Raw genomic sequence first — 26,010 nt, 5'->3', positions numbered from 1 at the left:
AGAGGGAATATTGTAATTTATAGCAATAAAAACCCTAAGGATTTTAGATACTTCAAGCATGTGACTTGAAAGTGATTCCAGTGAGTACTGGAAAACCTTGATTTTTGTTCACAGTGAGATTCTTATATTTCCTGATGAGTCAATATGGACTGTGAAAGTCAAATCCTAATATATATATTTTTTTCTTTTTTCAATGTTCATATACAGTGTTAATGTACCGGGGTGAGGCTCTTGAAGATTTCACAGGCCCAGATTGTCGTTTTGTGAATTTTAAAAAAGGTGACCCTGTATATGTCTACTATAAACTGGCAGAGGCATCACCTGAACTTTGGGCTGGAAGTGTGAGTAAAAGTTTGACATATGTTATTTTCTTACTTTTGATTGAGTTTTTCAGCGCTGTAGATTTAAATGACTCTTTTCTTGGGGTCTTTGTAGAGTTAACCTATCCTCTCTGCCAGGCCCTGGGCTCCTAGCAGGCCTCAGGCCTGGCACAGTGCAGAGATTCAGCAGAGCTTTCTGAAACAGAACTGAACTAATTGTGGCTGCTGCTCCTCACATCAAATTCCAGGATGCTCTACACATCATAAAGGCTGAAATGGTGAAAACTTGACAATTCTTAACTTCGTTGCTTCAAAAAGGAAGGATTCGTGGTCATTAGAGTTCATCTTGTAAATTAAGTATGAGATAGTATCTCAGGCATGCAGGTTATAAAGTTGATTTTTTTTATGTATTTTTTTCTTTATTATTAATATCTGTAAACAAGTGTCAGCCCTGGGAACAATTACCTAATCATCTGTGCTGTTGCTACTCTAAAAAAGCAGAATGTTATGTTCATTGTGTGCTTTTTTTTTTTCTCTTTTGCAGCTTCTGGGTCATCCATTTACTGCTTTTCCTATATTCTATGTCTGAAGTTCCCCCAGGGGTTCTATTTCCAGCCAGTTGTATGGGTCTTCTGATGAAAGACATGGCATTGTTTATATCATGCTTTGATATTTTAAACGGGGAGATTCACTAGGAGTGACCTGATTGATTAAAATGCCCTTTCCATTTTAAAAAGTGTGAAATGTGAATGGTTTACCTAAAATAGTAGCAAGGGTCTTTGATGACCTTAGGATTGTTCCAGTTTAGAGACATGCCCAGATCCAATGGTGAAAGTTCTCACCCTCAATAAAACACCAAACAGCAGAAAATAAGACTTGAGTGATTCCTATGGGGAAAATAGATGTATTTTGTTGGCATTTCTGATTCCTAGGGAGTGAGTGATCTTGAAACCTTGAGCGTCCAGGTACGCCCTCCTTATATTGAGACAGAGTCCCAGTTGAGTACTCCAAAGAACAATTTATTGTTTCTTTCCAAATAGGATGTCTTGGTAATCTTTACTCTTGGGACTGTTTTCCATGCACCTATGCTGCATTTTTCATGTAGCAGTTGTCTTTCTCCCCCTCTTTGAACTTTTGGATAAACGGGCTTGATTTACATTTCCCTCCTGTCACATTGTGGCCTGTTATTATATTCACCCCAAGAGGTCTTGTCATTCTGGGTGGCAGCACTCATCCCACCTTCCTGAGGAGCTCTGCTTTCAGCACCGGGCCAGAAGGGATCTTTGGCGAGAGATGAACGTTTGGGTGACACTTTGCGCTGCTCCTGTGGCATTCATTTGTCTGCTTGGCCTTCAGTCAGGTTAGCTCCCTATAAAGTGAAAAACTCTGTTAGGAAAGGACCCTGTCTTATCCATCTTCCTTTTGAATATTTTCTTTTGGGCCAGGGCACTTAAGTACATTTGTTCTGATAGTAGCTTATGCAGAATTTGTTCTCTCGTGGCAGTTTTTTTGCTCCCCACCCCCAAATCAAATCAGCAGCACCTTGGCAGGGATGATGTATGGAAGCAAAATTAGACATAAAAATTATTTCCAGTCATGAATCTCCATGATTCTGTACCATTTTTTTTTTTTTTGTCAGATCATAAGACATGGGATACCACCCAGTGTATAATTATGGAGCTTTATATAACCTATGGTCTCAATTGACACAGATTAAGCAGAGATAAATGTATTTCATTTCTCCACACATCTCTGGTTTCTTTTCCTTTTCCAGATTTAACCTTAATAGAATTTTCCTCAGAGGGGAAAAGGTGTATTTCCCCTCAGACTCTCCTCTCATTTCATGAATGTTACACTTAGGAAATTAAAAACTCTTTAGTTTTCAAAATGATTCTCCTTTCTGTCTTTTAGTTTTCATTCTGCAATCTTGTTTGGTTTCAGACTTTATCTGCCAATGATGAAACTTTTAATTGCCCTGTCTTATTTAATCTTCATGACAGCATTCTACTACTTATACTGGCTCTCAGGTGGTTCCAGATAGAACAAGACATTCATGAATGGGGATATTTTAGAGTTAGCAATGAGATATCCTTTTTTTTTTCTTTTGGTGCATTTGATTTGCCTATCAATCTCCTTTAATTATTGGCAAGACTCTTCTGTTCCCTTTTAGACAGTAGTTAGTACAAGGGTGTCTTTCTCAAGGAGAACTTTATATACCTTCTGTACACTTTATATATACTTCATATAATTTAGTTATTGGTGCTGCAAATGAATGGGGTTCTTTTCTGCAGAGGATTTATTCTGGGTAAAACTGAAGCTTGATATATAGATGAGTATGTATTACATTGTAATTTTATTTTCTCCCCAGGTACTTGTAAAAGTAGTTTTGGAAAAAGCTAGGATAACATATACTATCAATACATATTTGCCATTTGCTGTAGTGGTCATGCATTGTAGAGATTTTGTTATCTTTTTACTTATTAATTTTTGTGACTTGTGTATTGGTTAACAAAGACATAAATACTGGTTTATGAGCAATGCTATGAAATATGCAGGTAAATTCTTACTAGAGGTTATCTGGAATTGCATTTATAACCAGCTTTTGATTTACATAGTTAATCATATATTATACAATAATCTCCTATGCAGATCTTTTGTTTACTTGTGAAGTCTTAACTTTATGTGGTCTGTGTTGAGAATTAAACCGAATATAAAAAAGAAAACTTAAGTGGTTTGGGAAACGTTGGTTTAACAATGTTCTATACTTAATTTTTATTGGAATAATAATCTCAGTGTAATTATTAAAGCAACTTTCTATCTTTCTTGATTATGCCATCTACCTACCCATTATCTATGTATTTCCTGCCACTGCTAAGAAATCTCTCATTTATGTTCCTTGTACAGAATTTGTTTGATATTTGTCTCTTTTGCACTATAGGTTGGACGTATTTTTGGATATTTTCCAAAAGATTTAATCAAGGTAATCCATGAATATACTAAAGAAGAGCTACAAGTTCCAACAGATGTAAGTTATGGATTTCTTTTTTGTTCTCAATTGTAAACTGACTTATAAATTCATCCGTTACATTCAGTTAACTGTTTCTGAAAATCTTATAAAGTATTCAGGGAGGCAATCTAACATTTGTATATCAGATTTTCACTTGAAATCAGACTATCTGTAAAAACAAGAAAAGTTTGAAAGGCATTTAAGGGTGATTATATCATAATCTGGTAGTTGTTTAATATATTGAAGCAGATATTCTTACAAAAGACTGTTTACTCATATATAGGGCTTTTCTGTTTTACATGTGAAAAATAAATAATATCTTTGTACTTAGCCATTAAATTTGAGAGGTAAATAATTTCATTTTATAGACAAAAGAAGGTATCCCAATTTGAAAACTACTCATTGAATAATTATTAGACATTTTAAGTTTATAAAAGTCAGGTTAAATTCATCAAATTCTAACTAACTTGTATACTGGGCTAGAAATGTATACTTACAAAGGTTTTTTTATTGACTCTAGTCACTTATGGGATTATAGATTTGGAAAGGGCACGTGAGCATTTCAGGTGAGGTTTAGTCTCAGATATTTTAAGGCACCAACTGCATGCTCTGAACATCATTCCTCTGTGGTGCAGCAACTCAAAAATGGTTTTGTGACTGAAAGGATTTCATGTTCTGGAATTCTTACTCCAGCTGATTTTTTTCTTCTCTTAAAATTTAAGAAAATTTAAATTTAAATTTACCTTTATTTTATTTATTTATTTATTTGTATGTGGTTTTAAGGATCAAACCCAGTGTCTCACACATGCTAGGCAAGCACTCTACCACTGGGCTACAGCCCCAACCCCAGATGATTATTTTCTAGAATTTTAAATTGTGTAGTAGTTGATGCCCACCATCATTGAAACATCTTTGGGCAGCTCTTTTTAGTGACTGTAGCACATGCAAGCTGCTGGGCTAGGGCAGTTCTTAGATGAGACGGGTTGAATGGATAAAGTCATCCTGTTTGCTATTGCTGTTCCTAAAATTTCTTCATATCTCAGGAGCCATAAAAATCAGTCCTGTTACCTGTTGGACTTCATTGTTGGTAAAGAGACTTCCTGGGATTTAAGTTGAGACAGCCATTCATTGATTACAGAGCACTCATTTGTTTTGAACTCTGCCTTCTCATTATACTTCCTACTACAGTCATCCCTCACTCTGTAGAACATGGTTCAGAAATGCATGTGATGAGAAGAGGAAATCACTCATCCCTACTACATTGAACTGACCCACCCCCCACCCTCAGAATATTGTTAGGGTTTAATTAGGAGATGGAACTTTTTTTTTTAAATTTCCACTCATTTTATGGCTCCTTTTATGTCAATTTGCTTACTAGTGGCAAAAAAGAAGAATAGATAGATATAATATATAGATAGTCCTGAGAGCAGATCTTAGTGACTGTGAAACCCTGATGAAGAGTAAGGTATACACCTTGTTGAATTTTGTTTTCAAGTTGTTCTAGATGCAATAATAATGTGGAGAGCCCCCTCGATATCATTCTTTGTCCCATTAAATGTTTACTTCCCATGTTCTCGTATCTCAATAAGATACGTCTTAAAATGATTCATCTTTCTCAATCCAAGGTAAATATGAACCAAAGCCCATGTAGACTTTGAGGCTGACAACATGGTGATTCTGCCTGTTTCTAACTGGGTGAGCAGAGAAGTACGTGTAGAGTGTGCGATGGCAAAGAAGCTGCAAAATCTTCCAGCTTCTCCTGGGCAAATGGTTAAGAGTTGAATTCCTAAAACATCAGGTGTCGACAGTAAGAGCTGGAGGACCCTATAAGCAATACCTCACTTTCCCTACTTGTGCTCCGAGCAAATTGAGAGCCCCAAGAGTCAGGCAATTGGAGACCAAATTGTCACCATTTCTACTCATTATGCTTTTTAGAGAATACGACCCATGTTAAAAAAAACAAAGCAGAAATAATGAACTTTCTAACATTGTAGTCTAGAAAAAGACAGACTTACTGAGCCATAGACAGAACTAGCCACTGGGGGGCCCACCCAAGGGGCATTGTCCCTGTAAAGCTAAAAGCATGAAGGAGCGAAATGTGTTTTCCCTCTGGCTAACTCTAAACAGAAAACTCAGTCGTGCTGAGTAAATTTGCCAGTTGCATGAGTTATTCCTCCCCTGGGAAGAATGAATGATGGGCAGCAAGGAATACTACTGGGGTGGAAAGTGGGTTACACTGGCCAAAGACCCTCTAGAGCCAAGCTTGGATTTGGGAGTCTCTCTGTCATTAGCATGGATAAGAGTTTGCTCTTGTGAGACTTTGTTAGTGATGCACTAGTGTTTTTTTTTTTTTTTTTTTTTTCCCTTATAGGAGACAGATTTTGTCTGTTTTGATGGAGGAAGAGATGATTTTGATAATTATAATGTAGAAGAACTTTTAGGGTTTTTGGAATTGTATGATTCTGCAACTGAAGATTCTGAAGAAACTGTAAGAAAAGCTTCTCAGCAAGTGGAAGAACCTCCTGAAGTCTCCGAGGACAGTGAACCTGAACCTGAACCAGTAGTAGCCAACTCAGAGCAAAGTGAAAGTGCATTCTCAGAAAACACTAAGGATCTTGAGGAACATTTTTTGGCTCAGAAGAACAACCCCCAGGCAAACAGTCAAACAGATAATGTTCAGGGCGAACAATCTGCATTTGAACCTTTTGAAGAAATGCTACAAGATAAATTGAAAGTGCCAGAAAATGAAAACAACAAAACCAGCAATAGTTCTCAGGTATCAAATGAACAGGAGAAGATTGATGCTTACAAACTTTTGAAAAAAGAAATGACATTAGATTTGAAAACCAAATTTGGCTCTACTGCTGATGCACTTGTATCTGATGATGAGACAACCAGACTGGTTACTTCATTAGAAGATGATTTTGATGAGGAGTTAGATGCTGAGTATTATGCATTGGAGAAGGAAGGAGAGGAGAATGAGGATAGTTTTGATGAGCTCCCATTACTAACCTTTATAGGTGAAGAAGACATGAAAACCCCAGTGGAGTCTGGAGTGGAGAAATATTCAGATAAAGAGCAGAATTCAAATGAAGAAGATAAGGTTGAGGTAACTCTGCCCCCGGGTATCAAAAACGTTGATAAAAATATACTGACAACCTGGGGGGATACTTTCTTCTCTATTGTCACAGGAGGTGAAGAAAAACAAGGCATGGTAGAGAATCCTAATCCAGAAGAAGAAAAAGAAGATGACGAAGTCTTAGTCCCAGATAGCAAACAGAGAAAACCACAAGGAACAACAGATTTTATGGACCCTGAAAGTACAGAATATGGTCTTTTTGTGGAAACCTCTAAGACAGATAATGAAAAAGAGCCAGAAATGGATACAGAACTTCATATTAAAGGAAAAGAGAGGACTGTTCAGGAATCCAAGAAGGGCCTGATGCAAGATGAGTCAGAATTAGAGAATGAGAAGCAAGAAGGAATGATTGCATTTAGTTCTCCCCAAAGCAATAAGCTCAGCTCATTGCCAGATGCTGAAAAGGGCAAAGACACATTAAAATCTGCCTTTGAAAACAAAGAGAATGACCTAAAAGAAGCAGTTATTCATATCTCCAAAGAATCGTTCCATGAAGAAAAACCTGGAGAGAAGATTTTGGAAGATAACTTAGAGAATGAATCTGTACATAAAGCTGTAGGGAGTCTGATGACCAAAGAAAAGAGTAAACCAGAATCCTTGGGTATTGCAGCACTCCTGGGAGATAATCAGCATAATACATCCAAAGACGGCATGGAGGAAGAAGGCTCAATAAGTACACCAACACTGCACATGCACTCAGTGGAGCATCAACCCGAGGAATTTAAAGAGGGACAAGGTCGGAAAACTCAAAATCAACCTAGATTCTCCTCTCCAGATGGAATTGGTTTGTCAAGAGAACTGGACAAAGAGGTTCCCATTCTGGGAAGAAATCTTTCCTGGCAACAAGAAAGAGATGTGGTTGCTACCGTCAGTAGGAAAGTAAATGAGAAGATAGGGCTGTCCAAGGAAGAGGACAAAGAGGACTCCTTAGCTGCAGAATTGGTTCAGTATAAGGCAACACAGGGGACACAGAAAGGTGAAAAAATAGAGCAGACTGATAGGATGGAAGTACCGGATCTCCATACTGAAAGACCAGCCGTTGAGGAGGATGATTATTCCCCTGAAGAACTACTAGAGGATGAAAATGCTGTAAGCGCAAAACAATCAAAAGAAAAACACCCTGGGATTCAGGATAAGAGGCCAGATGTTAACCAGCAAGTTCTTGAAAAAGCAATTTTAGGGACTTTAAATCCTGATCTAGAAACCAAAGAAAACAAACAAGAAATGAATATGATTTTGGAGATTTTTAAAAAAAGTGAAACCATGACCAAAGGGGTAGACAGAATAGGCAGGGAACCAAGTGTTGTGGAGGTGGGAAAGGAGGAAAGTCCCCTGGCAGGTGAGGAAGCTCAGGAACTCTTTGAAGGAAGTGACTTTCCTGATGAGAAAAACACTCAGACTCCAGGGATAAGTGGAGTATTTCAGGATAAAGATTCTGATAATCTGAAAATAGGCAACCCTGAGGAACATCTGAACACCTCAGGGTCTGCAAAGAAGGCTAGGGGAGAAGAAATCTCAAAAGAGGACCATGAGGACATAGAGCAACTTATGGATGAAAAAAGCCAGGGACCTGCTTCTGCAGACCTTGAAGACAATCTGTTCCTTCAGAGTCCACATACAACCCTAGAGCCAGAGCTTAGTGACCATGAGGAAGACTTGCCCATCATCAGCAGCTTCTTTAAAGAACAGCAGTCCTTCCAACGCTTCCTGAAGTACTTTGATGTCCACAAACTGGAAGCAATGTTGCAAGAAATGTCATTAAAGCTGAAGTCAGCCCAGCGGGAGAGTCTGCCCTATAACGTGGAAAAAGTCCTAGATAAGGTCTTCCGTGCCTCTGAAGCACACATTTTGAGTGTAGCAGAGCAAATGCTTGATAATCGTGTGAACGAAAATAGAGACCTGGGAATAAAGGAAAATAACATATTTGAAGAGGCTGAGGTGCTGGATGACATTCAAGATTTGATCTATTTTGTGAGGTACAAGCACTCCACAGTGGAGGAGACTGCTCCATTGATAACAGCCCCACCTGTAGAGGAAGGCTGGGCTGGACCAGCTGAAGGTAAAGTACCTGCCTGTGGCCTGGTAGAGTTGGGCTGGAGAGGGGAGTTACTCCACCCGGTGCTTCATGTAGTATTGTCAAGTTCTGTTCAGTTTCCATGTGCCTAAAGGAGAGAGAAGGCTGACTCAGGAGCCCATATGTCCCTTTCTTCTTTCTTTTAGGCTAGAGCATGAAGGGACATTGTTTATTCTTTTTTCCCTTAGGGCAGTTGAGACTGGTTAGCATGTTCAGAAGGAAACTTTTTATAAAAAGCTAAAGAGAAAGATAAATGAGGAAATAATGCACAAAGTTGACCTGTTAATAATACAGATTTCATGTTAAAATTATAAAAGGACTTTATTAAATATAATTTCATAATCATAAAATATCTGTACTGTGACCAAGGAGTGACTTGCATAACTTTTAATGGATAGCTTGCCTGAATTCCTTTGTATTCTCAACTTTTATCTTTTGTGGATAGCACGCTCTTTTTTGTCTCTTGGGAGAGATCACTTACTCTGGTTTTACACCACTGGATCCTAAGGTTCTTACATTCAGATTAATCAAGGATGAGGAGCCTTGTAATGTAGCTCTCGACACATAGAAGCCTTTCAGTCAATATTTGTTGAACTGAAAATGAGCCAATATCCTGACATAAGCTTTCTGTTTCCTGGTTTCGTATTTGTTTATCTGTATCCACTGCTTTTCAAAATGAGGTATTTCAACTGAGTATATGATAAGAGTTCCAAAAGGACATAAAGCCACTGGGAAATTCACCTCCCCAGAGTGTTAATTTTACCTGAGAATTGGGGAAAGAAAATAGTTTTACATTTAATCAAAACAGATATATTTAGGATAAAAATGCAAAGAACAAATAAATGTTCATGGTAGAATATGATTCTGTAAAGAGATGATCTTTGTTCTTGATCTCATTGGTTATGTACTAAGCTCAGGAAGGAATAGGTTCACTCTTTGGCTCCTAGAGGTACTTTGCAAATATTTGAAAGGCATATCAGCAAGCTAGCCTTGTGGAATTCCCTTCTCTACACTGGCTCTATGAGACCAGCAAACTTGTTGATGAAAGAGTTCATGTAATTTCTGAGTAGAATAGACATGTCACATTTCTGCTATGGAACAGATTTCTCTTCTGCACCATTTATTCTTGTAGGTGCATGAAGTTAAGTTATTGAGGTCTCTATCATAAATGTATTTGTATATGGAATACTTTGGATTAAAGGCTTCTTTGTGAATTTGACTATGCAAATCAGTCATCCTTTAAGTGGGATGAAAGCAATTAACCCTCCTATATCCTTTCCCATTTGTGCTCATGGGCACATGCCAGGACATGGAGGGCAGTGTTGAGAGGTGTGTGGAGCTGTGTGTTGAGGGAGTGCTGACTGGGGGGCTTAACCAGGTAGATAGTGTCAGTTAGCTAACTCAGTGCATTCTTCTCCCCTGTAGAGATGCAGCCACCCCATGAAGATGATTTCCCCCAAGAGAACACAAAACATCTTAATATGCAGCTTCCTGAAGAGTCCAGCCTCTTCAGTCAACCTGTGACTGTGGACATGGATGTCTCAGAAGTGTCACAGAACCCAAATACTGAGAAAGACATAGATCCAGGTAAAAGCTTGCCAATTTTTCTCTACAAAGTAGAGACATTATCATAAAGAAGACCTTCAAGTGTATTTGCTTTCAAAGGTAGGAAATAGAGGAGAAAGTGACATAGATACATGTGAGTTTAAAAAAATTCCTTAAGTAATTGAGAGAAAAGCAAGAGTGGAGATGAACAGAGATCAAAAATAGGAGGCCAGAGACTGTCACTCACCTCAAAGCCAATGTTTAGCTATGACTAGCTTGTGTAAACCATTTAAAACTAAAATATTATTCTTCAAAGGCCTTATGCTCTAAAACAGTAGTTTTCAACCAGACCAACAGCACCAGAAACTCTGGGGGTGGGATCCACAATCTGTGTTTAGCAGGCCTTCCAGGAAAGTCTGCCCTGGTACAAGTTATCTTGAGAATCACTGCTCATAGTCTCACAAATTCTTATGTTTTCTCCCTTTTTCTCTCTTCTAAATGGAATGCAATGTAGCTCAATTCTTTATTTGACTTCTACCTGGACATGGTAATTAAACTTTTTCACATGCAGGAAATGTTCCGGGTGTCTTTATACTTTATGCTTACCAGGAAACAGTACAGAACTACAGTCTATATTAGACTGACACTTGTGACCAGTGTTTCATCATAGTGCACAATATCCAGTGGGAGATGAAAAAAAATTTTTTAAATCCCCAATAATGGCATCAACAACATTCTATTTTTGTGTAGCTCCCGCTCATTTTACCTGTAAATTAGAAGATCAATTAATTGTGTTTTTTTATCCATCCATCATTACTGTATTTGGTGTTTTTAAAGATTCTAGTCCATAAGCATAGGTTATAGCGTTATCCTGCACAAGTGCAGGGCTTGGCAGCCCTGATCCCACTCCTCTGTCCTTGCACACACTCAGTGTAGGAGAACTTATAGCAGGGGGGATTCTGAGAAGGAATAACATGTCAAGTCTCCCATTTTCCAGAAGACATTGCATCCATATATGAATACTACTGACATCTGAGCTGTTTTTAACTCGGAAAAGTTCTGCATACTGGAAATGAATTATGCACCATTAAGATTTGTTATTCTCATGCTCAAAAACTTTCAAGATTAGGGAAAACTTGGCTTACAGAATTAAGAATGAATTCTTTTCCCTGGTCTTTAGGTTCCACCACAAAATTATGTCAACGACCTTTACAGATAAATCTTCCCAAATAGCATATAATGTGCTAAGATTCTGACCCAGTGGGAAAGACTTCACCAGCAGTCAAATTCACAGATCAATAGTGAATGGAGGAGCTGGGGTTGTAGCTCGGTGGTCGAGTGCTTGCCTAGCATGTGTGGGACACTGGATTTGATTCTCAGCACTGCATATAAATAAATAAAATAAAGACCCATCAACAACTAAAAGAATATCGAAAAAAAATTAGGCAAAACTTTAAAAAAAAATAGTGAATGGAATCTCAGGGTTGAGAAAGACCTTAGTGGCAACTGGTCCAACTTCTCAGTAATTGCACGTTGGACTCCTAGCTGTTTAATCAAATGTTCCCCCAGGCTCATGTAACTCACGCTGAAATTCCACCCCTGCCAGCTCCTCATGTGGAAATCCTCTCAGGTATAACTGGAATTCTACCTCAATGCCAGGTCTGAAAACAATTCCCTTTAGTCTCTCTTGGCATTACCATATTCTTTTTATGTAGCTGTCATCTGTTCATTCAGTAAATAATTGCTGAGTACCTACCAGGTGCCAGGTGCTGTGCTAAGCCATGGCTCATTCCACCTGCAAATCTGCAAAGCAAGACTCCCTCTTTTTCAGCTTTCCTAAAGTTTCTAACAGAGTTTCACCAGCACTAAATCCATATTTGTTGAATGTGACCATGTTTATATTTCTGTTTTTTTGTTTTTTTTTTTTCCATGAGTAAATACTGTTTTGGTAGCAGTTGTATACTGGAGAAGTAGTGAAGAGTGGACTGTAGATTTTTCATTTTATAATTGAAGGGTCTGAAAGCTCTAATTACGATTTCGAAGTTTTCTTCTCTGTGTTAATTGTCTTTAGGAGAGCCACATATTTCAGGCACAGTGACTAATATATTTTGTGAGCACTCAATGAATATTGAAACTGAAGAGAGACCATTCTTATTCTAAAGCATAAAATAAAATAGCCATTTCCCCTTTCAATTTTAGGGCTACTTATAACAGAAGATACTCCTGTTGATACTGCTGATACAGAAAAGCAACTAGAGACAAAGGTGGAAGAGCCAACAAGTGCCACCCCTTTGGAAAACATGATTCTTTTGATATATTCATCCATGCTTTATTTAACTAAGATGGTAAGTTTAACACAGTTTCTTCAGTTAGAACGTTGATTATTATTACAGTTTTTAAGTGGCTTGTGATCGTGAAATGAAGAACTTAAAATGTCTTTATGAAAATGACTCCTGGCCCTTTAAGTATAGCTCTTGAAATGAGCCATAGGTGTGTGGCTTTAATGGCTTCTTAGTTTAGCACAGGAGGAAGATTTGCTGTCTGCTAGACATGTGTACACCTGTAAAAGTTGGTTCTTCCCCTCAGAACCTTTCAATCTGGCAGGGAAATAATGACATTAACTTGAAACACAGTAAGATAGGGGCAGAAAGAGAGGTATTTATCCAATGCTAGAGCATTATAGTCCATAAATGGGTTTATTATGGTTGGAGGATAATCAATAAGGTCAGAAGTTAGTTCAAATGTGTTTGAAACACATGCAAAGGACAAACAGGAGTTTGACATGTGGTTTGTTGATTAGAAAGGCTCGGGCGGAAGGCTATGGGGTCAGATGGCAGTCAGAAATGGAAACATGAAGAAAAGGGTATTTGGGGAGGAGTGTGAATAGCTGGCGTTGTAACGTGTGGAGTTGAATGGGGATGGATGGTCTGTTGGAAAGAAGCCAGCAAATCATAAAGGAAGTCATGAGCCAAGTAGTATTAGACCATTAATAGTAGGGATCCTTGGAATGTTTTAAGAACAAAAGGGATTGGTCAGATGTGTTTCTTAGAAAGAGTCACTTAAGGCAGACTGTTCAGATTGATTTCTAAAGAAAATTCTGATCCAAATGAGACATTTAATCTGTCCAGAAGCTTATCTAAGCATTTTAGGACTTAGCTCCCCCTCCATGGTATTTGTTGATACTGCACTTCTTAGGGTTTAATTGTAGGAATGAGAAAGCTTTTAGAGGTCAGAGGCCAGGATGCTCTTAGGGCCATTGTGAGAGTATCCTCCTTAACTAAAGTCATTTCATGTAGGTTCTTTATTTCAAAACTTGTGTAAGAAAGATGGTTCTGTTGTTTTCCCTACAAAATGCATGGATTTTGAGCAAGGATGTTCTGGTTTCAAATCTCAAGGTCATCATTTAGAATTTTGGGCAAATTACTAAACTTGGAATCTCAGATTCTTCATCTGAAAAATGTAGATAATACTGCAATTTTAAGAATTAAATGATTTGACAAGGTAAAGTGTCTGGTGAGGTATGTGGCATTTTGTAGGGCTTCACCCCCCGGTTCTCATGTAGGTAGTCAGAAGGTGGTATAAAGACACTGAATACCTGGGGAGTCCAGAAGAAAGACCACCAGGATGCAAAAGATTTGAGTCAAGGGCGGGGGGGTTGGGGAGGAAACCAAATCATTTTTCAGTTTTCTCCGTGTTTGTTGGTGGTGGTGGCAACCATCTGGGTAAGGGTATATATAAGCCTTACAGTTAGAATAATGAAATTTCTAGTTACTAAAGCAGTCTCCAAAGTCATAACTTGATTATCAGAATGAATTAACATCCTTTGGAAAGTTAACAGCCTCACCATTTGGGAAGGGTTCTTTATTCATATTTCTAGGTAGGCACAGAGCCCTCCTCTAGGCCTAGGTTGGGGGACGTGGATGTGGTAGAGGATATGGTCAGTGATTTTAGGGTGACAGGTGGAGATATAGCCATGGGTGGCAAGAAGAGGCATGATGTTAGAAGAAACTGATTTTGAAAGGAGCCTTCAAAAAGGCATTTTGATGGCACAATATGTGCAGAACATTGTGCTAGGACTAAGAGTTTAACAGGTATAAGGCATGATTGTGATTTTTGAAAGCCTTAAGAAAAGGACTTAAGTATATTAAAAAATTGGGAAATGGAAGATGTATGAACAAGTGGGTGTGAAGTTTCAAAGAGGTAGCACGATATCTGATAGGAATGACTAGTGAATGAGTAGTGGGCTCTGATGTGATTGGGAGATTGGAACAATCAGATTTGTCAATCAATGGATACTCAGTAGAATCTTAGTGTTAGAATAAACTTTAGAAGGCTGTTTAGTCCAGTTTCTCACTCATTGCAGTAATTTTCTCTACTGTGGCCCTGACAAGTAGTTATGAGGCTTGTGTGAGGCACTGGGTTTGATTCTCAGCACCACATTAAAAAAAAAAGATAAAAATAAAATAAAGATATTGTGTCCATCTACAGCTAAAAATATTTTAAAAAATAAAAAGGGGCTGAGGTTGTGGCTCAGTGGTAGAGCATTTGCCTCACCTGTGTGGGTTTGATTCTCAGCACTGCATATAAATAAATGAATAAAATAAAGATCCATCAAATAATGAAAAAATATTTTTAAAAAATAATTCTTAGTGTGAACCACTTCTCTTACAAGACTGTATGTTCTTCTGTTGTCTAGTTCATCCTTGTATTGACTTCAAATTTTCCTCACATGAATTCCTCTATAAAATTGAATTCTGCATAGAAATCATTTAAATATTTGAAATTATATCCTAATTTAAAAATTATTTTTAGTATTTTTATCTTGGAAACTTTCAAACCAACAAGAGCAGAGAGAATAGTAGGGGAATATAGATAACCATAACATACTGTGCAATTCAGAATGCTAGAAGAAAGGATTTTGAAAGTTTTACCATAGAGAAATGAGGTTTGAGGAGATAGATATATTTAACCTGATTTAATATTACACAGGGTGGACATGAATCAAAATATCATGTTACCTACTCCAGTAATTAGGTTTCCATGTAGTAGTATATTATGTTTCTATGTACTAGTTAAAGAATAAATTTAATTAGAAAAACTTTAAAGAAAAGCACAGAGAACAGTATAATGAACCCATGGGCCTATCACCCAACCTAACAGTAATTCGTGATAAGCCAATATTTGGCAGGTCTAGATCTGCTTCTCTCCTTTTTAAAATTATTCTTATTCAAACCAGGTTCTTGTTGAGGTGTAAATGTTGTAATAGGAGGTAGGTATCTTAAGTCAAATTTAACTGGATATGAATTGCATATAATATACCCATTTTAGGAATATAGCTCAGTGAGTTTTAACAAATTAGATACCCATGTAAAATCTACTATAATCAAGATGTAGAACTTTTTTTCCACTCAAAAAGATTCCTTTGGGAATCACCACCTGTTCCAGGCAACCACTGATGCATTTTTTTTTTTTAATTGTAGATTCATTTTTCCTATGATACTATTTCATATATAAGCCATTATAAGTGGACTCATACCTAGGAATGAAATTCTCAAGTCTGTGTTTAATGTATGTTTTATCTTATATGAAACTGCCAAGCCATACTCAGAAATGACTGCATCATTTTATGCTTCCACCAGCAATTTAGGAGACTTCCACTTGACTCCATCTTCACTAATACTTGGTATTATTTGTTTTAAATTTTGGCTATTCTAGTGGTGTATCTTTGTGAGTTTATTTCCTGATGATTAACAATACTGAGTGCATTTTTTTTTTTTTTTTCGGTACTAGGGGATTGAACCCAAGGGTGCTTTGCCACAGCCTATTTTATTTTTTTAATTTTGAGACAGGATCTCACTAACTTGCTTAGGGCCTTGCTAAATTGCCCGTCTTGAACAAGTATTCCTCCTACCCCGGCCTCCTCAGTTGCTGGGATTATAGGCGTGTGCCACCTTGTCTGGCTCAAACACTTCTTCATGTGCTTATTGACCATACTTTTTGTGTGTGAGAACTCCCTCTGGCTACCTGGAATCCACACTTCTCCCAGCTCAGTGCCAACTGTGGGATTGGTTAGCTTATAGTTGTTCTTTTCTCCTTTAATTGTCTTTGTCCTTCCAAGTACTACTTAGAATTTAGCCCCAAATAGAAGACCGCCTCCTTATAGATTTCTAGAACTCCTTTTCTTTGTGGTTCCTATCTTTCTGGTAGCTTTCTTTACGTGCTTCTGCCTGCTCAATCTCCTGGAACTCTGATCTCTACCTCCTCAGTGAGATTGTTGTGCCCCATTTGGGTTCCTCTTCCTGAGCTGAGGTCTAGAGGGTGCCTCCAGGTAGAAAGCTCACCTATTTGTTCCCCTTTTCTCAGGACTGACAGTTGTGTGTTACCTGTGGTTTTCTGTCTGAATAATAGATTTTTTAAAATATATTTTGTCCAACTTTCTGGTTGCTTTCATTGGGAGGACAAGTCTCATACCAGTTACTGTTAATTTCTCCTTTTATTGTTGTTGCAACTTAATCATTGAAAAAATGTTTGTGTGACTTCTAGGGTATATTGTGATCCTGGATATGGTGAATGACATCCCCTTGGTAAAATTTAACCTATTTCTCTGTTGCTTTTTCATTTTTATTTTGGTTATGCTAGGGATTGAACCTAGGGCCTCAGACATGCTAGTCAAGTACTGTATAACTGACCTAATGACCACAGCCCCTCTCTGGGGCTTTATTTCCTGGGAATTGGTAGTCTGGTTTAGGTTCAGTTCTGTTTTGCATACTTTCATCAGGAGGCATTGACATCTTCATGTCCTCTCCTTTGATATTGACTGCTAGTCACTAGTGACATTGATGAGTTCTGCTAATATATTTCAGGTTGCAGAATGGCAATGGTCTCATTATAATTATTCTTTCTTCATTTAAAGACTGGGATGCCTCTAGAAAGAAAAACTTATAATTGACTATTCTTTACATTGATATTTGTTTTGCATAGTTAAGGCAGCAGATAAACATTTGATTCCTTTTCTTCATTTAAACATTTTCCAAAATGATATCTTCGTAGCATTATCAAATGAGTCCCAAAAGAGTTTTAAAATTTTTTGTTAACTTAAGAGTCATTGTGATGTCATGCATTTAAAAATATTTGGTGTGTTTTAATCCAATCAATAACAGTAATTATTCTTACTGATGCTCAATTTCTCCCCCTTTGGCTAGTAGAAACCTCTTCAACTTGGTTCCAGGGGCCCTTTGACACCACCTAGTGGTCATTGTTGCCTATTTGCCTCGCTTTCTACTATGAGGAGATATTCCGAGCTTATCTTGTACATTTCCTGCCTGAACCTTGAAGGAACTATTTCTCTAAAAAACTCTGATCCCTTTCAATGAAAACTGTTATTTTTTAGAGGCTACATTACAAGTACTAGGATTATTGCTCGAGTTTACTGTCCTTTCTAGGCTTTTTTACAGAACAAATCTCAGAAATGTGTGGGGATTTTAAAAAAAAAAAAAACATTCATCATGTCATGTAGGATACTTCCAGTGAAAACTCAAGATGCCAAAGATATTTTACTTTAAGCATCTGTTTCCCACCCCTACCTTTGGTGCTGGGGATTGAACCCAGGGGTGCTTAAGCACTGAGTCACATCCCCAGCCCGTTTTGTATTTTATTCAGAGACAGGGGCTTGCTGAGTTTCTTCAGGCTGTGTAGTAGGTATATTTTCTAGGTCTGTATAAGTATGCTCAATGATGTTTGCACAGTAAAATCACCTAAGGGTTTTTTTTTTTTTTTTTTTTTTTTTTTTTTTTTTGCGGTGCTGGGGATTGAACCCAGGGCATTGTGCTTTCAAGGCAACTAAGATGCATTTTTAGAATTTATTCCAATCATTAAACAACACATGCCTGTATTTATCTTTGTAATATTCCTACAATGGTTTTAAAAATTTGACTATCAACACCTCACCAACAATATGTTATTTTAAACACTCTTTTTTCCCCCCCAGTTCTCTTGTCTTTAAGCTATATCCCACTAAGGTGTGTTTGAAATAATTCATTTCTATGGTTTTGTCACCAGCTTGGCATCACAGTTGTGTTGTTTCATTTTTGTTTTCAATACATAGGTGTTGCTTTTTAAGATTTTTTAAAAATAATTAAGTATTTAGAAGAGCCAAAGTCAATTTGTAAAAAAAAAAAAAAAAAAAAAAGTCTGTGTGTGTGTGTGTGTGTGTTTTTGGTACTGGGAATTGAACCTAGGGGATCTTATTCACTGAGCCACATCCCCAACCTTTTTTAAAATTATTTATTTAGAGACAGGGTCTCGCTAAGTTGTTTAGGCCCTCACTAAGTTGCTGAGCCTGGTTTTGAACTTGTGATCCTCCAGCCTCATGTTGAGAGAACTCTAGCTTTTGTCCCAGTTCTGTCCACCCTGATGTTACCCTCCTTTATAGTTAACTTTTAAAATTAATTTTATTATCTATTCTGCCATCTAAAAAATAAGCAAATGGGAAAAGGGATATAGCTCAGTGGTAGAATACTTACCTATGATGTGTGAGGCCCTGTGTTCAATCCCTGGCACCATAAAAAGAAAAAGCAAAGCAAATGATTTTCACATCTAGCTATGATAGCTTTATAGGCATTACCTTCCCAAATGAAACAACAACAAAAATATATGAGAAAAAAAAAAAACCCAAACCGATAAAATCAATGAAATAACATTTTTTCAAGACATTGGAGATCAAGCAACAAAGAATAATTCTGGAAACACAAGGAACAAATGCTATGAGCTCTACAGTTGTCCCCACTTACTGTGTTAAGAAATTCCCAGGCCATGGCACTGAAGGGGGAGCCAGGTAGAACCAGTGGATACCCTGAACTGAGGAAATGGTGCTGAGATTCCAAAAAGAACAAAGTAACTGGATTTCACAGGGCAGAGTACCAAAAGAAGATTGTTACATTGGGACACAATTCTGGAAATCTGTGAAGGGTCCTCTGAGTATTCAGCAGGGTATTGATCAGCACATGAGTGTGATGAAACTGCTTAAAGTCAGAGAAACAATCTTAAGTGATTAGAAGAAACAGGTTCTAACACAGGAACCAAAAAAGTGCCTGGAAAAAACCTCATAATTCTAAGGAAATTGAGTAGAGTAATCAGAAGGGTATTACCTCAGACTATTACTATTCATGTCATGCCTAACAAATCTTCAGACCCAAGAGAATCAAACTTTTTCCAATAATTTAAGTACATACCAGAGATCAAGAATATTAATTCATAATGTATGGCATCCAATCAAAGTTTACCAGCATGCAAAAAAAACAAGAAAATATAATCCATGATAAGGAGGAAAAGATCAGCTAATCAAAGCCAACTAAGAACTGGCAGAGATGTTAGAATGAGGCAATGATATTAAAATACTACTACTATATTTCATATGTTAAAAAGTTAAGTAGAGACATAGAAGATATATTTTTAAAAATCAGACTTCTAGAGTTGAAAATACCTGATATGATAAATACATTGAATGGGATTAATGCCAGAATACACATTGTAATGAAAATATTAGTAACTTGAAGACATAGCAATAGAAGTATCCCAAATGAAACACTGGGAAAATTTCCTGTTAAAGAAAAGTGAACAAGCATCAGGAAACTGTCAGACAGTTTCAAAAGGAAAGAAAAGAGGTTTTCAGAAAAGTGTTTTAAGAAGTGATGGTCAACATCAATGTTCATAGCAACTCAATTCACAATAGCTAACCTATGGAACCAACCTAGGTGCCCTTCAGTAGATGAATAGATAAAGAAAATGTGGTACATATACACAATGGAATATTACTCAGCCATAAAAAAGAATGAAATTATGGCATTTGCCAATAAATGGATGGAACTGGAGACTATCATGCTAACTGAAATAAGCCAATCACCAAAAATCAAAGGCCAAATGTTCTCTCTGATATGCAGATGCTGACTCACAATAGGCGGGGGTGAGGGGGCTGTAGGTTCGTCTGATTGGATGAGGTGGGGGAAACAGGGGCAAGGAAGGAGGAATGGGAATGGGAAAGACTGTAGAATGAATTGGATGTAACTTTCCTGTGTTCATATATGAACTGACACTGGTTCATATATGACCAGTGTAACTCCACATCATGTACAGTCACAAGAATGGCAAGTTATACTCCATGTATGTACGATATGTCAAAATATACTCTGCTAAAAAGAACAAATTAAAAAAAATTTTTAAAGGACCTAATTGCGGGGAGTGATGGTCAAAAGTTTTCCAAAATTTGTGAAAACTCCACAGATCCAATATATTAAATGGAACCAAATCACAAAAGCATGAATAAAACTATACCAAGGTATATCATAAATAAATTGCTCAAAACCAGTGAAAAAGAACAATTGTAGCAGCTAGAGAAGAAAGACATTTATGTAGAGAGGAACTAAGGATGACATCAGGTTTCTTGTCAGGAATTAGGCATAAGAGAGTACACTGGAGTGATATCTTTAATACATATGAAGAACACAATTGTTGGCCTATGATATCATGCCCAGTGAAATATCTTTCCAAATGAAGACTTGTATTGACATACAAGCTGAAAGAATTCACCCTACACTTGCACCGAGACAGCAGATGGAAATAATGGAACTGTACAAAAAGGAGTAAAGACCACTGAAAATGGTGACCATGTGGGTGAACATTTAAAATGATTTTTCTTATTTGAACTGTTTTTAAAAGTTATTTGCTTAAAGACAAATATCAGTGTAGTACAGGGCTTAGAAATATGTAATAGTGAAATCTATGATAATAGTGTAAAGGTCAGAAGGTTAGTAACATCTGAAGTTAAAGATGTATATTCTAAACTCTGAAGCAACCACTGAAATTAGAAAACAGAATTACAATTTAGTAAGCCAATAGAGGAATCACTAAAAATACCTAGTGGATCCAAAAGAAGACAGATTAAGAGAAAAAAGAAACAAAGAACAAATAGAAGATGATACTAAGCTTATACCTACCCATAGCAGTAATCCTATTAAGTGGAAAGTATCTAAATACACCAATTAAAAACAGATTGTCATATTGTGTAAAGAAGCAAGATCCAAGTAGATGTCTATACACTGAGAATAAGAGGACACAAAGAAGTTAAAATTAAAAAGATTGAAAAGGTTTTCCATGTTAACACTAGTCAAAGGAAATCTGGAGTAGCTACATTAAACCAAAGATTCTGGAGCAAAATATATCATCACACATAAAGAAAGCTATTCCCTAATGATAAAGGAGTCTGTTAATCAAAATTGTATAATAATCCTAAATATTTGTATCTTAGTATTAGACCTTCAAAATATATGAAGAAAAATTAATAGAACTACAAGGAAAGTGGTGAATGTAGGATTAAATCTGGAGATTTCAATATCCTCTTCTCAGCAATTAGTAGAAAAAGAAAAGTCAGTAAGGTTGTAGAATGTATGAACAACATAATCCATCAAGTTGAAATGACTGGCATTTATATAAAATTCATAAAGAGCAGAATACCTTTTAGTACACATGGAATATTTACCAAGATAAACCATATTCTGGGCCATAAAACAATTCTCAGTAAATATAAAAGTACTCAAAGTCAGACAAAGCTTATTCTCTGAATGCAGTAAAATGAGAAATCAGTAATGGAAAAATCCCCAAATATTTGGAAACTAAATGCCATACTTTTAAATCATTTTTGAGTCAAAGAAATCAAAACAGAAATTCACATTTTGAGTGGAATAAAAATGAAAACAATATGTCAATTTGTACAATGCCACTAAAGTGTTACTGGGAAATTTATAGCACTACTTCTATTAAAAAAGAAGAAAATTCTCAAGTCACTGATTTCAGTTCCTATCACCACAGACTAGAAAAGGAAAAAGAAGTTAATCTCCAAGTAAGCAAGAAGAAAAGTATAATAAAGAAAAGAGCATAAATCAATGAATTTTTTAAAGAAGGAAAATAAGAGAAAATTGATGAAACCCAAAGCTAGTTCTTCAAAATAAATAAAATTGATTAACCTCCTGACAGAGTGATCAGGGAAATAAAAAAGGAGACACAGATTACCAAAATCAGCAATCAGAGAGGGACATAATTACAGATTCCACAGATATTAGAATGATATGGGAATATTACGAACAATTTTTGTTAACTTGACAATTTAGTTGAAATGAAGAAATTCCATCTAAGCCACAAATTGCAAAAGTTCACTCAAGAAAAACAGACAACTTTGTTAACCTTGTGACTGTTAAAGAAATTAAAGGTTGTATTAGTCAGGGTTCTCTAGATGAAAAGAATCAATAGGAAGTATGATTACAAAAAGGGGATTTATTAGATTGGCTTACACGACCAGAAGCTGGATAGTCCACAATGGCCGTCTGCAACTGGAGAACTGGAAGAACCAGTAGCTGTGCAGTTCAAGAGGTGGAAACCCCAGAACAAGAAGGATCAACAGTGCTATCCTAGTCCGAGACCAAGGCTTCTGGAAACTACCTGGAGAATCACTGGCAGAGTCCACTTTGGAAGAGTGAAGAAGTGAGAGGCAATATCCTTAGATGCATCGAAGCAGCAATCAACCAACCATTCAAGAAGAGTCGAGTTTGCATCTGCATCTGCTTCCTTGTTCTTCCAACTTTTATTCGTCCTATTGGGTGGTACTGCCCATGCTTAGTGAGGGTCTCCACTTCAGTTCACTGTCCCAAATGCCAATCATTCCTAGACATGCCCTCGTGGACACACCCAGAAGCTTCTTAATCATGGGCATCTCAGTGCAATCAAGATGACAATCCCAATGAACTATTACAAAGGTATAAGTAAAAAAATCTTTCTACAAAGAAAACTCCAGGCCCAGGTAGCTTGACCAATGATCCTATTAGGCCTATAAGAAAGAAATTATACTAATTCCACACAAATCCCTGTAGAATATTAAAACAAGAAAGTATTTCTCTACTCCTATGAAACCAGTGTTACTGCTACACCAAAACAAGACAAAGATATAACAAGAAAACCACAGACCTCTCATGGGATCTCTAATGAACCTGTACAGAAATTCTAAATAAAAATGTAACTCAGGAGGCTGAGACAGGAGGATTGAGAATTCCAAGTCAGCCTCAGCAAACACGAGGCACTAAACAACTTAGGGAGACCCTGTCTCTAAATACAAAATTCAAACTAGGACTGGGGAAGTGGCTCCAGTTGTTGAGTGCCCCTGAGTCCAATCCCTGGTAAAACCACCCCCCCCCCAAAAAAATTAATGAGTCAAATCCAACAATATGTGGGAAAGGAAACTATATCATAGCCAAATAGAGTTTATCTCAAGAATCCAAAGTTTATTTGACATTTGAAAATCAATGTAACTTACCACATTGATAAACCTAAAAAACATCAATCTGTGTGTTCAACTCAAGAGATGCAAAATAAAGCATTTAAAAAATACAGCAGAGGGGGAAATGCTGGGGAGTGATACTGCCAAATTATATTCTTATTTGTGTGCGTGTATGAATAGGTGACAGTAAATCCCATCATTGTTAATCAAAATTCAGTATTGATTATTGATGTAGAAAGACTAACAACAAAATAGGAATAGAAGGGAGTTTAAAACATCCTCTGAAAAAATGCAGCTAACCTCATACTTAATGGTTCATGATTGAATAGTTTTTCCCAAGATCAGAAACCAAACAGGGACGTCTACTCTCACCACATCTATTCAACATTGTACTGGAGTGCAGTAAGGAAATAGCTAAGGCAAGAAAAAGAAATAAAATGTACTCAGATTGGAAAGGAAGAAGTAAAATTCTCTATTTTCAGATAACATGAACATGTATGAATAAAATCTGGTGGGATCAACAAAAAAGCTATTGGAACTAATAAGTGAATTTAGTAAGGTCAACAGATAAAATTTATACCTAAAAGCAATTCTATATATTAACTGTGAACAATTGGAAATTGAAATTCTAAAAATTTCCATGTACAATAGAATAAAAACTAAGAAGTATTTAAACATAAATCTGGCAGAAAACTGATAGATGTATATATTGAAAACTATAAAAATATTGCTGATAGAAATTTAAAAGAACCTAAATAAATGGAGAGGTATACCTAGTTTATGAGTCAGAAGACCAATACTCTTAAGCTGTCCATTCATCCCAATTTAATTGCCAATCAAAATCCCAGCAGAGTTTTGTAGAAAATGACAAGCTGATTGCAAGAAACCTAGAATATGTGACTTTAAGACTTAAGCTAGGACTGGGGAAAGTAACTCAGTGGTAGAGCACTTGCCTTGCATTTCCAAGGCCCTGTGTTCATTTCCTAGTACCATAGGAAAAGGGGGGATAAAAAAAGTCTTATTCTAAAGTTACAGTAATTAGGCCTGCAGACATAACACTGGAACAGTCAAGAATTCAGAAATAGATTCACATATATATGGTAACAAACACTGACCAAGATGTTAAGACAATTAAGCGGAAAAAGAAAAGTTTTCAACAAATGGTACTAAAATGGTTGGATATTTATATACAAAAAAATTGATCTATGCCTTATATCAGACACATGAATTAACTTAGAATGGGTTAGAGACTTAAATATTTTTTAAAAATTTTATTTTTAAATTTGTTCTACTTGGTTATACATGATAGAATGCATTTTGACACATTGTACCCAAATGGAGCATAACTTCTCATTCCTCTGGCTGTGCTGAGTCACACCAGTCCTGTAATCATACATGTATATAGGGTAATGTCTGTCTCATTCTATCATCCTTGTCATCCGCACTGCCCCTCCCCTCCCACACTCCCTCTGCACAATACAAAATTCCTTCATTCTTTCCTAACCCTCCCACCCCACTATGGATCAGCATCTGCTTATCAGAGAAAATATATGCCTTTGGTTTTTTGGGATTGGCTTATTTCACTTAGCATGATATTCTCTATTCCATCCATTTACCTGCCAATGCCATAATTTCATTATTCCTTACAACTGAATAATGTTCCATTGTGTATATGAACCACATTTTCTTGATCCATTCCTCTGTTGAAGGGCATCTAGATAAAGTGGTTCCATACTTTATCTATTGTGAACTGAACTGCTGTAAACATTGGTGAGACTGGATCACTGTAGTATGCTGATTTAAGTCCTTTGAGTATGAACCAAGGAGTGGGTCAGCAGGGGCAAACGGTGAGTTTATGCAGTTTTCTGAGGCATCTCCATACTGCTTTCTATACTGATTGCACCAATTTGCAGTCCCACCAGCAAAGTATGAGTGTACCTTTTCCCCCACATCTTTGCAAACACTTATTATTGCTTGTATTCTTGATAATTGCCATTCTGGTTGGAGTGAGATGAAATCTAGGAGTAGTTTTGACATGGGAACTCATGCAAGAGATTTTATTAAACGGACGGACACAGTGTCTGCCCACAAGGTGAGAGAGAGAGAGAGAAAAAAGGAAAGAGAGAGATAAAGAGAGAAAAAGTGAGAGAGCAAGAGTAAGCGAGAGAGTGAGCAAGAGTGAGGAGGAGAGAGAGCATGCAAGAGCGAGAGCAAGGGAGAAACAAAGAAAGAATGGTGGTGAAGCTATTCTTAAGGAGTTCAATTTCCCAGGCTAATAACAATGGGCCAATGACTGATGAGAATGTTCTCAGACTGACAATCTTGACCAATGACTGCCAAGAATGTTCACAATCTGATGAGTGGACCAGTGGCTGGCTAGGATGTTCGCAGACTGGCAATCTGGGTTGTAAAATGGTGTGTGTGTTGTGGGGGGCAGAATATTGGCAGCAGCTGATGCCAATAGATTTGACAATAAAAGGAATTTGATGATTTGGGCTTCATCAAAATAAAACCTGTTCTTCAAACTGCACTTTCAATGAAAAAGACAAACCACAAACTGGGAGGAAATTACTGTAAAGAATTTACCTGATAAAGGTCTTGCAT

At 37.0% G+C, this 26,010-nt stretch overlaps 1 protein-coding gene across 3 annotated transcripts in view; it reads left to right on the top strand.

Annotated features, from left to right (window-relative positions):
- The window catches only part of LOC124961044 (transport and Golgi organization protein 1 homolog), a 51,642-nt gene that overhangs the window by 3,055 nt on the left and 22,577 nt on the right, over nucleotides 1-26,010 (top strand). For all 3 annotated transcript variants that reach the window (XM_047519761.1, XM_047519763.1, XM_047519760.1), the window contains exons 2-6: nucleotides 208-341; nucleotides 3,259-3,345; nucleotides 5,699-8,525; nucleotides 9,966-10,127; nucleotides 12,285-12,430. In XM_047519761.1, the coding sequence (XP_047375717.1) occupies nucleotides 208-341; nucleotides 3,259-3,345; nucleotides 5,699-8,525; nucleotides 9,966-10,127; nucleotides 12,285-12,430 (3,356 nt within the window). The remainder of the gene's footprint in view (nucleotides 1-207; nucleotides 342-3,258; nucleotides 3,346-5,698; nucleotides 8,526-9,965; nucleotides 10,128-12,284; nucleotides 12,431-26,010) is intronic.

Source organism: Sciurus carolinensis, chromosome 12 (genome assembly GCF_902686445.1).
Source record: "Sciurus carolinensis chromosome 12, mSciCar1.2, whole genome shotgun sequence".
Lineage (NCBI taxonomy): Eukaryota > Metazoa > Chordata > Mammalia > Rodentia > Sciuridae > Sciurus > Sciurus carolinensis.
Note: the sequence above shows the minus strand (reverse complement) of the source record. Positions and strands in the feature narration are given on the sequence as shown.